Below are 12974 nucleotides of genomic sequence, written 5' to 3' on the forward strand. Positions count from 1 at the left end.
TCTATTAGGAAATACAGCACAGAACTTTCCAAGCCTCTCAGCACCATATTGCCATAGCGGCGAGATAAAGTCTGCCTCTACATTTTACATAGTGTCGAAATCAAATATTTCCCTGTTTGACTCAGAGGGAGGGAAATCACATAAATCTCACAATTGGGATAGAGCCAGTTGCACCGCATGTCCTTTGTCTCGCCCTATACAAATGTACTTCGTCTTAACTCGGTCAGAATATACACTTTTTCCTGCTCCTGTGAGAAATACAAGGCCACACCGGTGATGTCGTACAGCAGGGTTCTTCAATTCCGGTCCTGGAGTGCCGAAACACCTCTGTTTTTCATCCTCTCCTTCTAATCAGGGGCTAATTCAGACCTGGGACACCAGGTGAGTGCAATTAACTACCAAGTAGAAATAAAAAACAGAAGTGTTTCGGCCCTCCAGGACCGGAATTGAAGAACCCTGTCGTACAGTGTTTGGTGGAGTTTTTTAAGTGGACTGTGAATATCGTACATTGGTTTCGTCTCTCAGGGGTTTGCTAACAGCATCGAAGTGGTGCTTAGTTGAATTCAGAGTTTTGCTGTAGCCCATTGTTTTTCTCTGCATTGTTTCAATGTAACGCTGCTGTCTGATTGAGGTTAATTGAGCTTAGTTGAGAACAGTCTCTGGTTGAACAGTCTCTGTTCAGTTTAGTTTACCATCACTCTTCACTTTGTCTTTTGGGCTTGGAAGGTGCATTATACTACAGCTGAAGCATGTAACAATGAATCAACACTTTTGAAATATGGGAATATACATGAGAAAAGTACTCATACCAGTGGAGGCTGCTGAGGGGAGGACGGCTCATAATAATGGCTGGAATGGAGCGAATGGAATGGCATCAAACCATGTGTTTGATGTATTTGATACCATTCCACTAATTCCGCTCCAGCCATTACCACGAGCCTGTCCTCCCCAATTAAGGTGCCACCAACCTCCTGTGACTCATACAGTATTGAAATAATACTGTAACTACACTGTTGCTACTGAATCTGAAGCATTTAACAATTAATCAATACTTTTGAAATATGGGAATATACATGACATAGGTTAGGCCTACATCTATGATACCTGATTATAAACCCCCCAAAATTATTTACAGAGGTGTGAAATATTGCTATATTGTTTGTGTTTGCAAACAATCTTATGGCAGTTCTACTAATATGTTGGACCTCGGCGTCTGAGGTATTCTCTGTTGCTGTGTTGTGTTCTACTTTGCTGCTCAGCCTAAGGGAAGGATCGTTGGCCGCATTGCGAGTGGTGGTGTTCAGTCGATGTGCTCAGTGTCCCCTCACTGAGTCCCTTGGGCACTTATCTTTTCTCTCTCTCTCCCTTGCTCTCTCCCTCCACCCCCTCTCCCTCCACCCCCTCTCCCCACACCTCTTCTGACAGAGACAGATTCCATTAACCCTACCAGTGAATTGTCCTTAACTCCGACTAGCAGAGGAACACGCTGAGAGACAGCCAGGCATGTCACTTCTTTCTCTTTCTCTGTCATCATGCGAGTTCTCTGTTTCTGTTACATTTTTTGACAGCAAAGCCAGCGGTGTAGAAAAACGGTGAAATAAAATGCCTCATGACAGATTGACAGACGCATTCCCCTGAGGATTATTTATTTATTTATTTTGTTTTGTTTTTTACTTTTGTGACTGTTCTCTTTTTCCGAAGCTTTAGCATTGATAAAGATCCCTGTGGTAGTCCGTGGCCTTATCATTACAGTTCCATGTTGTATTATGGAGGAAGAAGATTAGCATTATATTTTGAGTGATGCAGTAGGCCTACATAGTAAGGGATCGGTTTGAAGAGCTGAGTTAGGCCTATGAGGTAAGGGATCGGTTTGAAGAGCTGAGTTAGGCCTACGTAGTAAGGGATTGGTTTGAAGTGCTGAGTTAGGCCTACGTAGTAAGGGATCGGTTTGAAGAGCTGAGTTAGGCCTACGTAGTAAGGGATCGGTTTGAAGTGCTGAGTTAGGCCTACGTAGTAAGGGAACGGTTTGAAGAGCTGAGTTAGGCCTTCGTAGTAAGGGAACGGCTTGAAGAGCTGAGTGTGGCACCCATGGGAGGAACGGAGGCTTGGGGTTCGCCTCAAATCCCTCTATCCTCATCTCTCTGAGGATTAAATTAGTCTCATGCTGGGGATGATCTCGAGCTTGGCTGCATGTGGTGCCGACCTCAAAGTCAAACTCAGCACTAACTCAGCCACTTTTATTTGCAACTGACCCAATTATGTTCTGCCAACCTCATGACACACTTTTACACTTTCCCTCGCTCTCTTTCTCTTTCAACCCTTTTTTCTTTTTTTTTCACGGTCCATGATGAATGGTTGCTTGCATTTTAGGATAAATGACAGGTCAATGATTAATAGTACGCTCTCTTTCGCTCTTCCATTCTACACCATCTTTCGCCTTCCACGCGCTCACGCTTTCGATCTCTCCCTCCCTCTCTTCCTTGTACTCTGGGGTATTTTTTCTATACCTGGGTTAGCCCCATCAGCATATTCCCATAAATAAACGAGTGGAGCGCAGGGGGGAAGCATGGCCCAGAGGCAGGGCAGTGGACATGTGCAGGATGGAGGGAGAGAGGGATGGAGGGAGAAAGGGATGGAGGGAAGAGAGAGATGGCGGGAGAGAAGCCAACTGCTCCAGAATGGAGTGTGAAGGTGACTGTAGAAAGACGTAGAGGGAGACATGGAGAAGGAGGGAGATGGTAGGAGAGAGAGCTACAGTATATTAGAAAGGAACAGACAGACAGACAGACAGACAGACAGACAGACAGACAGACAGACAGACGGATTGATATGGAGACAAAAATAGAAGAAGAGAGAGATAGAGATTGAGATGAAGGAGGAGAGAGAGAGTTTGAGAGAAGGAGGAATGATGAAGGGAATGCTGAGACAAAACAACAAAAGATTACTTTCAAAGGTTTATTATTAAGAAGTACGAGCGTCAACAAAAATCGTTCTGAGAAAAGACAGGAAGGAGTGGTAGAGGAACGAAAATGAAGGCCATCTAAAAAGATGGAGGGATGAGAGCAGGAAGAAGAGAGGAGGGAAGGGGACGGAGGAGAGGGAGATGAAGAGACAGTGTGATGTGGCTGGGTGTTGTGGCCAATGCCCGATGGTGGTGCCGTCTTGTTGTGGTTAATGAGGCAATGTTGCAGGTAATTAGCTCTCGATATGGCATTATCAGTCACCAATAACGGGACGCTTCATTATGCTCAGCCCACCTCTCATCTCTGCCCAACACACTCACCGAAGGCAAAGCACCTCATCGACACAAACACACATCTGTAACTACAAACACCCTTACACACAACATCAGTATCGGCAGTGCCTTCATATTTGCAAAGACATTTCTCTCACCAAATAATCCACAATTCCACTTGAAAAGCACTCAAACACTATACGAGGCACAATAACCTCATGAAAAACCAACAAGAACTGTGCTTGGCCTGTCTTTGCACTGCAGCCTTGAGGCAAGAGTGAGGCAGCGAGCTACAATAGCGGATTTCCACTTTAGTAAACATTTCATTGCCAAGGTACACAGTCCACCGGGAGCTGACTGGTGCGTGTAATGTGACAACATTATTGCTACCCCATTTCTTTTTCAGGTGGAAAGGAGGGAGTTCTCTCGCTCTTCAAAAGGCAGAATGCTAAATAAGGGCTTTGGTTGGCCGGACTAAGCATATTTGAGCGTGGCGAGGTTCGAATAGCGCTGGGAAACGGTTCACCTGCAAAGAGCTCCCTTACTGCACCAGTGCTTGGCACGAGAGGGCGGTATAGGATGACAGTGCGGTATAAAAGGTAGGATAGAGAGGTGGTTCCAAAACGTTTCCCCTCGCTGACTGCACGGAAAGACGAATGAACACGTTGGCAGCCCACCAGCAGGCTAATGCAATTTTCCTGAAGAAGAGAGGTCTGACGTTCTGCATTCTTAGCTATCTCGCACTCCATTACATTGATGAAGGTCATTTGAGCGAGGACTTATAAACTTGCACTGACATCATGTATACCTTTCTGTTTAGCACTGTACTGTTTAGTCGGTTGCCTGGATCTAGCCTACTGTATTACAACTGTCCAGAAATGCATTTAAAGCCTTCTCACTGATCCCTAGGTAGCACCTCAAGGACCAACACTTTTCCACAGACCACCATTTGGGAAGCTCTTTTAAGACATATTGTTCCCTCAAACAATATGAGGGAAACAAAGTTGTAGCATTGACGAAGCAAGGACAACTAAGTTTCGGACAGTGTAGCAAGGAATACAAAGTTGGAGCAGTGACGAAGCAAGGAGAAGTACGTTTCGGACAGTGTAGCAAGGAATACAAAGTTGGAGCAGTGACACTTCGGTGAACTCTGTAGAACGTTGCAAGGGAGATTAGTTTGGAGCAGCGATACAGTCATTCGCAATAGCCAGGTAACTGCAACGTTTGTAACCTGAGGGTTAAGAAAAGGACAAGCTCAGTGCTTAAGCCCATCAAAGGTCTGCATTAACAAATGTAGGTTTGTGAACCAGTAGCTCAAAGAAAGGGTTCCCTGAAAGATACACTGAAGGTCTTCATTGTTTACGCACAACCTATACACGACTACCCTACAATGTAATTTCACGCCTCTTTCCTCAAGACAGTGACTCGGTCACACATCTCAAAGTCTAATCCAGACACATTTAGCAAGATAATCACCCTTCTTATTGTATAATCTGGTGAGGCAGAGGAGGGGGAAGGTAGAGGGGAAGGAGGGGAGTTATACTCCTAATTTATGGTATCAAAACACGTCCACGCCAAACGGTTACGACTGGACTTGTCAGAAAAAGGGGGAAACTCTCTCTCTATTTTTCTTCCTTTCTATCTCTAGCTGCATATTGAAGGTAAGGAGGATAGAGGATGAGGAGGAGGTCAAGGGCTGTTGACCATTGGCCAAATTGTGCTTGTATTTGTTTACTTCAATCGGCTAATCAATCGATACATTTATCCATTCGTCAATAGGACTTAATGTAGTGTAGCCCTCTTTGGTATTTCTGGGCAGTGCGAATTGTACAGTCTGAATGGAAAACAACAGTCTATCAACAATTACTGGTGGTAACAAACAGGAACCGACGGACAGACTGGAGTCCAGACAGCTACCAGGACAGAAGGCACTGACATGGCAACCGCACAGGAGATTGATTGTGTGGGATGCGAGACGGCGGTGAACGGGGGGAAATTACAAGATGTAACCATTGATAGGAGGATGACAGGGCAGCCGGCGGACAAGAAAATCCACCCATCTCCCTCTCCTCCTCTGGCCCCCCAGATCCCCCCTTCCCAAACCGGTAACGAAAGGGAGTCTGATTTCTGAGTCGTGACATAAAATCGGTGGTGGAGATCGATAGGGAGAGGAGGAGGCAGCTAGGCCTATTGTACCGTGGGTTGTTTTAAGACATTGGACGAGAAGAGAGTAGCTGAGCCATCTGGGCATTGATCTGCTTTTGACTGCAGATGAACAGCAGGTGAACAGGAGGAATGACAAAAAACGTAGGGAAAAACACTGAAGAGAAAAAACGACAAAGGATGAGGCCCTCAGCTAACCAGTTCTGGATCACAGCCGGTCTGTGACATCATCTGCATTACCTCTGCTTTAACTCCCCCCCCGGTCCTCCTTTTCATTATTTCAATTAGCATGATTAGGATCTGAAATTGCTCGTGTCGGCTTGGTGATTGACAGCGATTGGCCACTTAGGGAGCAGCTCATGCTGTCTCTAATGGCTCATGTAGAAGTGTGTGTGTCTGTATGTGTGTGTGTGTGCGTGCGTCCGAACGTGCATGCGTGTGTTTGTTTGTTTACCCTGATGAGTACTTTGCTCATTCAAGAGGAAAGCTGTTCTTGAGGCAAACAATAGTTAGGCCTATTGTTAACTATGAATGCATCACCACGGAAATTGTAGTAATTTAGCTGTGTGTGTGCGCAAGCACCTCATTATTTTATAATCCATCACAGTGGAGGCTGGTGAGGGGAGGACGGCTCATAACAATGGCTGGAACGGTGCGAATGGAATGGTATCAAACCATGTGTTTGATGTATTTGATATCATTCCACTGATTCCGCTCTACCACCAGCCCGTCCTCCCCAATTAAGGTGCCACCAACCTCCTGTGATTTTGAACACCAATTATACAGACAATATGGCACTAACTACCAAATACCAGCCAACTGCTCACACATTCTTATTTGAGTTGTTTTCAGTCATTCCCTGAACCAACTATGAGAGAGGAACAACTGTTAAGATAGGCTAGATGAGTGAAACACCCATGGAGCTCGAGGAGTTAGTAGGGAGACCAAAGATAATCTATTATAAAGATAGCCGAGTGACTGCTCTAACAATGGAAATACATGTCCTTAATGATTGAAGGCAGGCGAGATCAGGTCAACGAGAGGGCAGATACGCGTGTAAACAACAGGCACAACAAAGTAGTTTTTCTCAAAGTTGCCGGAATGCATCCACTTACATCAGTACATTTGTAACAGACTAAATATTTTGAAACTTCTATTCGACCAAATAAGCCTCATGTACTTGCTCATAGACCTCCATACAAAAATGGCTTATCTCACGCGGACAGATTTTGGGTGGAGTAAATCCTCTCGCTTCGCCTCTTCCTCTCTGGGGAGACAGCATGCTCAGAGCGTTGCAATCAGTACACATCACATGCGTACCGCTCGCGTGCAGCTTTCACCAGAGACAATCTCTCTCCTCCAATGGTGCTGGAGTGAAAAGGGGGCTCTGGTTTGCGCGGATAGGCACATTAGGTTGTTTATTGTCATTTATAGGGCCTACCTTTTCTGCTTGTCTCATCTCATTATGATCTGCGGTCCTTAGGGAGGAGAACGCGGACTAACGGTGCCTCATTGGCGTGCGTCTCCGCACATCACATGTATTTATCAACATTCGTACAACGTTCATACAAACGGAGGGCATTAGGCGCATCTTTATGAGCATCTGAGATGGTCGGGGGTGTAAAGGTGTTCTGTTTGACGTGTCAGTGTGCACTCTTTCATCCCGGGCCCTGGTTCTGACAACACAGTGCGATGACAAGGCATTAATCTGCCTCTCAAACGTACAGCCATCAGTCTCTCTGTCTTCCTCTCGCTCTCATTCTCTTCTGTATGTATCTCTCTCTTCTCCTTGGTCCCTTGGATACGTATTAATCTCTCTCTCTCTCTCTCTCTCTCTCTCTCTCTCTCTCTCTCTCTCTCTCTCTCTCTCTCTCTCTCTCTCTCTCTCTCTCTCTCTCTCTCTCTCTCTCTCTCTCTCTCTCTCAGCATGTCTCAGAAAGGGACAAAAAAGGGAGGAGCGCCCTCACCCAGAGCGAGGTAAGTGAGACACACCCTCAAAGATAACGGTGATGACACAACGGCAAAAATGATGATGTTGACAAGGATGAAGTCAGACCCTTTGTCCTATTCTCCATCTCTCCGTCCCCTAACAGCACGTCGTCAAACACCCCCTCTGCACACGGGACCCCTGGGCGCTCTGCGCTCCGCCAGCCCAAGTCAGGAGAAAATGGTAGCAGCTCCAAGAGCGGCAGGAGCCACAGCCAGGGCTCTGTAGCAGCCGTCTACCTGTCCTACCTCAATACTCTCTTTGGACAGGTCAGTAGCTCTATCACTTTTGTATACCTCAACACACTTCTCCTGCCTCTCTCACATGCCAAATCAGTTGCACAGTGAGTTGTGATCCAGGATTAAACGTTTTAATGTCTGACAGAAAAGTTGGGGTGATTTACACTTTTGATGCAATGCAACCTGGACACAGATCCATAAACCAACTGAAAATGAACAACAACCATATTTCTCACACCTCAATTCCCTCCCCTCGACCCTCAGCTGACAACTATATCTCAGCGGATTGGCAACAACCCCTACTTCATACTGACTCTTAACATAGGGCCCCCCCCAGGGATGTGTCCTATGCCCTTTGCTGTACTCCCTGCTCACCCACAACTGCATGGCTTTGCACGACACCAACTCCATCATCAAGTTTGCTGACGACACCATGGTTGTAGGCCTGATAACCAACAACGACGAGTCAGCCTATAGGGAGGAGGTAAGTGAACTGGCATTGTGTTGCCAGGACAACAATCTCTCCCTCAAAATCAGCAAAACAAAGGAGTTGATTGTTGACTTCAGGAAGCAGATCCACATCAATGGGACTGCAGTAGAGAGTGTCAGCAGTTTTAAGTTCCTCGGTATCCACATCACAGAGGACTTGACATGTACCAACAACACTACCACTCGTCAAGAGGGTGCAATAGCGGCTGGAGAAATTCGGCATGCCACCCCGGGACCTCTCCAAATATTACTGCTGCACCATTGAGAGTGTCCTGACCAGTTGCACCACGGCCTGGTACGAGAATTGCTCCGTCCACGACCGCAAGGTCCTCCAGCGGGTGGTGAAGACGGCCCAGTGCATCACTGGGACCGTGCTTCCACCCATCCTGGACATCTACTCAAAATGGTGCCTGAGAAGGCCCGCAGCCACGAGCTGTTCACTCCCGTGGGGCAAACAGTATCGGAGCATGAGATCTGATACCAACAGGCTCAGAGACAGTTTCTATCTACAAACCATCAGACTGCTGAACACTTGAACTGGACTGACCACGCCTTAACACACATGCACTCACTCAAGCACACACACACACACACATAGAGATATACACTCTTTCTCTCTCACACACACACACACACACACACACAGATATACATTCATGCTACACACACATCACAACTGCTGCTACCAGACTCTTATTATGATTGCTAACTACTGCATAATTTAAACACTTGCCCCCCAATCCCCCCTTCCCCATAACACATACATGAACATAGTGTGTATGTGTTCTGGTTTCAAATCGGTCATAGAAAACCAAACATGACAATCACAAAGCATGAGGAGCACTAAGCAGTTGGATAAAGCACAAACAGATTGACATCCAGGCTACCACAACCCAATTTTCCCAATTTGCAGCCGTATCTCTGCCATGCCCCTTCCTTGGCCCACCCTGCCCTTGCAGTGACATTGCCATAGAGTATTCGTTTTTCTCTGTGCTTGGATACACACAGTGAGAGGAGGTATTAATAACGCCGTTAGCAAGGCTCACTGTCAACCTTCATTAGCCATAATGAGAACAGAGAGACAGACAAACAGACAGATACCAAGATGAATATGCTAGACAGTAAGACGGAGAGATAGATATATGTGTGAGGCAGAATGTATGGCATTTTTGTTGCCAATTTCTTAATGTGAGTTTTAACGTACATTTGTTTGTGTATTGTATGTATGCAGATGCGTGTGTGCGCAGTGTGTGTGTGTGTGTGTGTGTGTGTGTGTGTGTGTGTGTGTGTGTGTGTACATGCAGATCTGTGTACCCATTTTGCATGTGTGTACACTGACTGTCCATGTATCTTCTTTGTGTGTTCGTATGTCTAACGGTTATAAAACACTTTGCTCAGCCAACCATGTGAAAGCAAACAGATTTAAATTAATTGTTAATTGGTCTGTGTATTGACTGATGATTGGAGTCTTGATTTTGGCATACTGTCTAATCTTCTCTGGATTAATAAATCAAATGATTGTGTGCTGACCTTGCCATCTAAAGATGTCCTTGTGTAGTTGTACAGTATATGTCGGAATCTCCTCTACAGTGAGCACTGGCGTACACAGCGTGTCTACACACTATTGGATATGATATTGCTTTTACGATGCCTGACCATTTTGATAGGGTATTATTTATTTTACATTGGCTAGTTGTTGTTTTCTCATGAATAATCTTTAAAAATAAAAACAAAGATGGTATCCAATGTATACAACAAATTATGCATAGTAACAGGGGTGTTCAAAGACTAGGCTTCTACCTAAGTATGCCATCAAAGTAGAATTTTGGAGAGTTTACACAGTGCAGGTCCTTCACATTTGTAGAGTGACCTTTAACAGTAGCCTAGATGAAAAACATCCTTTTGGCCTGAGTTTTTTTATTTAACCTTAACCAGGAAGTGCCGTTGAGGTCAGAGGATCTCTTTCCCAAGGGAGACCTGCGTATGCGTTGTGTTTGTGTCTGCTGCTGACCTTTGGCATAACCTGCATACATTAAACTTGACCCTGATATGTCTGCCTAAATGTGATTCACATGTGTACTGTAGCATGTTTCCTTAGCATCCTGTGTTTCGTAACGCTTGTATCCCAGTTTATAGCATTATCCTTACTGTAATGTCCATTGTGCACATCTATCTGTAGGCTATGCCAGCAAACATAATGTAGCGAGACATTTTATAGGACGTCAGAGTTGCTAGCTGTTTGTACAATTATCCTTGCTGAAATGTGCCATTCATGTACATCATTGATATGTATGACAGCATACTTAAATGTGGCTAACATGTTTCGTATGCTAGAGAGGTGCAGAGTGGGTAGTTGGTATGTATCTATTGAGCTACCTGTCGGCTATCTGTACAGCCTGGTCTCATAGACTAGACGTAACATAGTAAATGTAAATCCGAGAAACTCATATTAGTATATGTTAAGTTTGGTATGGTTACATTAGACAGCTGGTTACTGGGGTGGATGGGAGGGCGTATAACACGAACGTCTAGCAACCCAAAGTTTGCAAGTTCGAATCTCATCACGGACAACTTTAGCATTTTAGGTAATTAGCAACTTTTCAACTACTTAATACTTTTTAGCTACTTTGCAACTACTTAGCATGTTAGTTAACCCTTCCCCTAACCCTAACCCTAACCTTAACCCTTTTAGCTAACCCTTCCCATAACCCTTTAACCTAACTCCTAAACTTAACCCTAACCTTAACCCTAACCCCTAACCCCTAGCCCTAGCCTACCTAACATTAGCCAGCTAGCTAACGTTAGCCACCTAGCTAGAATTCGTAACATATCATACTTTTAGCAAATTCGTAACAGTTTGTAACATATTCTATGTTTTACAATTCCGTAACATATAATATGAATTGTAATTCGTACCATATCATATGAGATGGGTGATGGACATCCACAAATGAATACATGCCATACGAATCGTAACATACAGTATCACACTAAAAGGAGTATTTCCAATTTACTTACAGAATCATACGAAATGCTCTGAGACCAGGTTGATCTGTATTCTGCTCCAATGCTGGTTAGCCTTTGGGAACATCTTTGTCCTACCAACATTCAGTGTTGTTTGTATGCTATATGTCATTCTGTTTCTACTAGCTTGTGGGGCCTGTCTTTGTGGAAGAAGGATTCAATGTTATAAGTATTTTACGTTTTCTATACTGGATCTACAATAGCCTATAAATGCTAAGGGAGTTCAGCTTCACTAGTATGTTGCAATTTCTAGCCTGTGTCACTGTGACAAAATAGAAAGACATGAAGCATAGCATTTATTTTTCTACTCAATAATTCCATCTGCATTCCAGTGGGATCCGTTCACTGTCTAGCATGCAGTTTTTTCTATCTAGCCTACAGGCCTATCTGTGAGTCCAGTAAGACTCATTGACTTTTGCATGTTTCTGCTCCTAGTGTTCTGAGAACTGTGAAAAGTCCCTGTGCTCTGAGCATTGCCTGGCCTTACCACCAGCCACAGTCATAACAAATCTGTCATGACTGAGGGCGCAGACATATATACAGTGACTTCTTCCACATTTTGTTACGTTACAGCCTTATACTAAAATGTATTCAATTGTTTTGTTTTTTGTCAATATACACACAATACCCCATAATGACAAAGCAAAAACAGTTTTTTTGATATTTTTGCTAATTTATCAAATAAAATAAAACTTAAATATCACATTTACATAAGTATTCAGACTCTTTACTCAGTACTTTGCTGAATCACCTTTGCAAGTGATTACAGCATCGTCTAGGCTGTTACTGCTTTGTCTAGGCTGTGTGCTTAGGGTCGTTGTCCTGTTGGAAGGTGAACCTTCACCCCAGTCTGAGGTCCTGAGCGCTCTGGATCAGGTTTTCATCAAGGATCTCTCTGTACTTTGCTCCATTCATCTTTGCCTCGATCCTGACTAGTTTCCAAGTCCCTGCCGCTTTAAAACATCCCCACAGCATGATGCTGCCACCATCATGCTTCACCGTAGGGATGGTGCCAGGACTCCTCCAGACGTGACGCTTGGCATTCAAGTCAAAGAGTTCAATCTTGGTTTCATCAGACCAGAGAATCTTGTTTCTCATGGTCTGAGAGTCCTTTAGGTGCCTTTTGGCAAACTCCATGCGGGCTGTCATGTGCCTTTTACTGAGGAGTGGCTTCCGTCTGGCCACTCTACCATAAAGGCCTGATTGGTGGAGTGCTGCAGAGATGGTTGTCCTTCTGGAAGATTCTCCCATCTCCACAGAGGAACTAGAGTTCTGTCAGAGTGACCATCGGGTTCTTGGTCACCTCCCTGACCAAAGCCCTTCTCCCCCGATTGCTCAGTTTGGCCGGGCAGCAAGCTTTAGGAAGAGTCTTGGTGGTTCCAAACTTCTTCCATTTAAGAATGATGGAGGCCACTGTGTTCTTGGGGACCTTCAATGCTGCAGAACTTTTTTGGTACCCTTCCCCAGATCCGTTTCACAACCTAATTCTGTCTCGGAGCTCTACAGACAATTCCTTTGACCTCATGGCTTGGTTTTTGCTCTGACATGCACTGTCAACTGTGGGACCTTATATAGACAGGTGTGTGCCTTTCCAAATCATGTCCAATCAATTAAATGTACCACTAGTGGACTCCAATCAAGTTGTCGAAACATCTCAAGGATGATCAATGGAAACAGGATGCACCTGAGCTCAATTTTGAGTCTCATAGAAAAGGGTCTGAATACTTATATAAATAAGGTATTTCTGTTTTTTATTTTGTATACATTTGCAAAAATTTATAAAAAACAGTTTTCGATTTGTCATTATGGAGTATTTTGTGTAGATTGATGAGGACAT

The 12974-nt window shown here is 44.6% G+C and overlaps 1 protein-coding gene across 3 annotated transcripts in view; it reads left to right on the top strand.

Annotated features, from left to right (window-relative positions):
• The first annotated feature begins 3638 nt into the window (after nt 1-3638).
• LOC121557896 (calcium-binding protein 2) overlaps nt 3639-12974 on the top strand; it is a 29892-nt gene continuing 20556 nt past the window's right edge. Inside the window, exons 1-3 of one of the 3 annotated variants that reach the window (XM_045216634.1) lie at nt 3639-3834; nt 7325-7375; nt 7492-7654. In XM_045216634.1, coding sequence (XP_045072569.1) covers nt 3815-3834; nt 7325-7375; nt 7492-7654 — 234 coding nt within the window. In that variant the 5' untranslated portion in view covers nt 3639-3814. The other 2 variants (XM_045216635.1, XM_045216636.1) reach the window with 2 other exon arrangements.

This window comes from Coregonus clupeaformis, unplaced genomic scaffold, assembly GCF_020615455.1.
Source record: "Coregonus clupeaformis isolate EN_2021a unplaced genomic scaffold, ASM2061545v1 scaf0760, whole genome shotgun sequence".
NCBI lineage: Eukaryota > Metazoa > Chordata > Actinopteri > Salmoniformes > Salmonidae > Coregonus > Coregonus clupeaformis.